This window comes from Malus domestica, chromosome 03, assembly GCF_042453785.1.
Source record: "Malus domestica chromosome 03, GDT2T_hap1".
Taxonomy (NCBI): domain Eukaryota; kingdom Viridiplantae; phylum Streptophyta; class Magnoliopsida; order Rosales; family Rosaceae; genus Malus; species Malus domestica.
The window spans coordinates 9,586,352-9,590,539 of NC_091663.1; the positions used below are offsets into that span (position 1 = coordinate 9,586,352).

The 4,188-nt window shown below is 39.5% G+C and overlaps 1 protein-coding gene across 2 annotated transcripts; it reads right to left on the reverse strand.

Annotated features, from left to right (window-relative positions):
- Nucleotides 1-428: 428 nt before the first annotated feature.
- On the reverse strand, nucleotides 429-3,428 carry LOC108169591 (F-box protein At1g30790-like). 2 transcript variants are annotated; one of them, XM_070818937.1, is made up of 4 exons: nucleotides 3,305-3,428; nucleotides 3,026-3,143; nucleotides 2,754-2,866; nucleotides 429-2,556 (listed from the first exon to the last, which is right to left on the reverse strand). In XM_070818937.1, the coding sequence occupies exon 4, from the start codon at nucleotides 1,754-1,756 to the stop codon at nucleotides 563-565; it is 1,194 nt and encodes a 397-aa protein (XP_070675038.1). In that variant the 5' UTR covers nucleotides 1,757-2,556; nucleotides 2,754-2,866; nucleotides 3,026-3,143; nucleotides 3,305-3,428; the 3' UTR covers nucleotides 429-562. The 2 variants fall into 2 exon arrangements, with proteins under 2 accessions (XP_070675038.1, XP_070675037.1); XM_070818936.1 differs by having other exon boundaries at nucleotides 429-2,866.
- Between the last annotated feature and the right edge of the window lie 760 nt (nucleotides 3,429-4,188).

The following is a 4,188-nucleotide window of genomic DNA, read 5'->3' on the forward strand; positions in this document are numbered from 1 at the left end:
ATTTCTTGTGACTACCAGAAGCCATTTACTCCACCAACACCTAACCCTTAAGCTAGATGAAAGTAGACGTAGGTGGCAAATTGTTAGTTTTGTATCAATTACCACGGCGTATATGAACTTTGGGTGGTTATGGTCGGGTAGTATTTTTGCAATTTTCCTATTTCCCTTTATATTGTGTGTAATCATACATTCATCCACAGTGGCGGAGCTGGCTTAAAGAATCTGGAATGACAGCGGTACAAACGTTTAGTTGTTCATTCAAAAACCACATTGATTTTACTTTGCATTTGTTTGCTCTCAATTTTTGGCCTTGGTCTAATTGCTAACTCTAATACCATTACCTTACTGTATCTTAGCTAATTGGACACCAAAGTTTCCACTTCCTTGGGAAGTTCTACATTCATATTTCATAAACGACAATTGTTGAATAAAATGTTAAAACACCGAACCTTAATTAGGTTAGGTCCTCTGTTTCTTCAAATGCATTCTTTTTAACAGATGAACAAAGTTGCAACTCAAAAGAAAAATATGGAATTGAAGCTTGAGGATGAAATAAGTCATCTCACCTTAAAGGGACAATACTGTCATCATAATGAGCAAGTAACTTCAACCGAATATCATTAGGAAGTATCGATTCTGGAAAAACACTTTCACTTCTAAAACTTCTACTCTTCAAATTGTAAAAAAGCACCCTCGCTTCTGACGAATCTTGCCGGAGTAATCTCGATGATTGGAGGAGGAGGAGCTCGCTGGTGTGAATTGTATAGAAAGGAACAGGGTACCCTAACTCCGTCCAACTAAACGGAAAGGTGATAGTTTCCTTAACCCACACCTGGTTTTGGTAGTCCTTCAAAATCCATAATTCCATCGTATTCATCTGCCTCAACTGTTTGTCACCTATTAGAGCCAAACACCCTTCCATTTCAAATATGTTCCCAAGCTTATCGTTAATACCATGAATTCTGTAATCGTAGTCTTCAGGGAGTGGGATGGCTCTGAATCTCTCATCTTTAAGGTCGAAAACCGCTATAATATTTTGTGTTGAGTCATGCATCCAATGTATGGCTCCATGGACGCACACACTTCTCCTTTCAAACTGGCACTTCAGTGGATCAAATGGGAGATCGTTAATGTCTGCCTCTATCCGTCTCCATGAACTTGTACCTAGTTTGAAAATATTGACCATGAAACTCATGTCCCTTGTCGAATTTAGAGGCTGAAACCTTTTCACTTGAAGGACCTTATACTCGTTCGTATGAGAACTGAACCCAAAGTGGTGCGTAACACGGATGGTGCGGTACGCAGGTGAATCATGAGGAAGAACTATACACTCTCGGGTGCACGGATTGAATATTCGAACAGGATGGTTGTGATCGGTTTGATTGGGAAACAAGGAGTCAGAAAGGTAAAGACAGACTAAGCCGTTGATACTCAGTGCTTCGTAGAGACGTTCAACATTCTTGCCTGGCGGTGTTGGAAGTTTTAGAAGGTGGGTGACAAGAGTTGGACTTCCTTCTTGGTTGATTTTTACTGAAAAGAAGTGTTGCTGCCTTGCAGATTCGTCCCAGGTGGTGAGGAGGAGGTGACTGTGCTTGTTGCGGTAGAATTTCCGATGGGCATTGACAAAGGAAGGGTTGCGGATGAGAGATGACCAAGACTTGCATACGGATTTGAAGCGCATCAGAGACTTCGCGGATATCCTCGAAAGTATCTGAAAGCCAATAATTTCGCTCGGGAGCTCTGAATCCGATTCCATGAATCTCTACTAGCTTCATGGGAAATTATCCTTACTAATCACAACTAGTTTTGTAGAGGTAATGGTCATTGTTTAACCATCAGAAGGCAACCAAAAGGTCAACAGTCTTTTAAATAATCGCAAATCCTAAGTTTGAATTCATCGCCATATGTTGAATAACCCGCTCTGGCTGACTTGACTTTAAAAAGGCTACATCCTACACGTTTCTCTTCTGTTTTCCAAGAAACATCAAACGATGGCTAACCTTTCACCTACCCATTCAAAATTAACGGCTGTTTCTAGACTTCGATTATTTGAAAGATAGCAGTATATATATACAAGATTCTTGACAAATTGTAATTTACGTGTAATTTCACAACCAATTATTTAAATAAACTGTAAAATGTCTTATGTGCTTCCAGAATGTACAGAAGAAAAAGTACCTCTGGTAACTTGTCAAACAGTATCAATGAGGATTAGTATTACTGATTTGGTCGGGCTGAATCACAATTCCACGAACTCGTCGTGACCAGCTGCTTCTGCATGAAGTTGGAGCTAAGGAAGACATTGGTTATAACTTAGGAGGTGTTGGAGCTGCAGGTGAGTGCCAGATACGCAGAAGCCACCGGAATCATCTTGCTTCCCGTAAACTTCTACCATAGTTCCTCTTGGATTTTCTGCAGATGCCGTCCCTGGAATCCGCACAAACCTAGCTCCTACAGGTATCTGCAAAATCATTGAAATACAACAAGCGTAAAACGGGAAGACGTTAACTTACTCGGGATTTTACTGTCGTTGCCAGTGTATCTTGCTACACAAAACTACAAAGGGAGAGAAATTGTGCTTAGCTCCATATAGCTCCGGAAAAAAAAATCGGCAGAAGATTATAAAATCCAAAGGAATAAGAACAGAAGAAAACTGCGAACTTCGTACCTGAGACTTCTGTAAAGAACAAGTAATTCGTAGTTTTTTCATTAAATCAAAGTATATACAAGAAAGTAGAAAGCGAAATGATTACCTTCAAAAGGCCCTCTCTGTAATGAGGAATAACAAAAGTCAGAAAGGCTTTGTTCTCTTCTTTCGGTACAACATTCAAACGCTGTCAAAAAATTTCCCACGAAATCAAGCTTTCTGTGGGTGAAAAAAAGTTTAAATCATTTTTCTGATTTTTACCATGCCAACAGAGCTTCGAGTAGAATATCTTACAAGACAATTTACAATCTTTTATCATCTGTATAGATTTCATCCCAGAATTTCTTTATCAATGAACTAAAATAATGACACTATTACCATCTCCGCCCGTCACTGGTGTGATGCCAGTTAGACGAATAATTGCCGTGGTTTTCCCAGCTCCATTTGGTCCAAGTAAACAAAACAACTGATCCTCGCATAAGTTCAACCATAAACCCTGAAGATTATTCAAAAATATCAATTGTTACTATACTATTTGTAAGAAAAAAATGGACATATATGCTGTGTCTGCGATATATTGTTTGTCTCGAGCATTATAATATGAATGATGGCTGATGAAAATCTTGATATATAGGAAAAAAGATGCAGAGCATTTACATTCGTATCCCTCTCTCTACGTGACATAAGAAGAATTGTATGGGACTTCTCTGAATCAGAGTTTCAAATAATTTCGAGCTTCTCCTCTTAAAGTTTTCATTTGAAGGCCAGACGTATCCGGAAATAGAAAACCCATATCCCGAAGTTTTGATACGCGTGTCTGTCGAAGTTGACCGTATCTCTTGACCAGAAGAAGTATCCAACCGTATCCATCAAGTAGCGTATCCGATACTACATTGGATACAGGATGCAACACTGGATTAACATGTCTGTGCATTGTAGGTTATCATTCTAGGCAGCCAAGTGGTGCAATGTGTACTTAGGTAACCTGGTCATAAAGAGCGGAACTAAAGCCAATCCGAACCAGATTAAAGCCATCATGGAAATGAAATTTCGTCAGACTGAAGGAAATTCAAAGTCTAACTAGAAGAGCAATCGCCCTTAGTCGATTCCTCCCACGGTCTACTAATAAATGCAAGCCTTTTATACTGCAATAAAGAAAAGCAAGTGTCTACTATGGATTGATGAATGCAAGGTGGGTTTTACGAAGCTGAAAGAGTACCTATCTAATCCGTCACTCCTTTCGAAACCCGAGATGGAGAAGATTTGTACTGGTACCTGCGGTATCAAAGTGTACAGCTAGCGTAGCTCTAATTCGAGGAGACTTGGGGGAGCAAAAGCCGATATATTATGAGTCCAAAGCTCTTCTCGAACCAGATACTACATTTCAAAGATGGAAAAACTTATTAATGCGTTGGTGACTATAGTGAAGAAATTTTGACTGTACTTTCAATATATGGTCGTCTATATGACCGAATACCCACTTCATTCTATCCTACACAATCCAGACACATCCTCCAAAATTACCAAGTAGGCCATCGAGC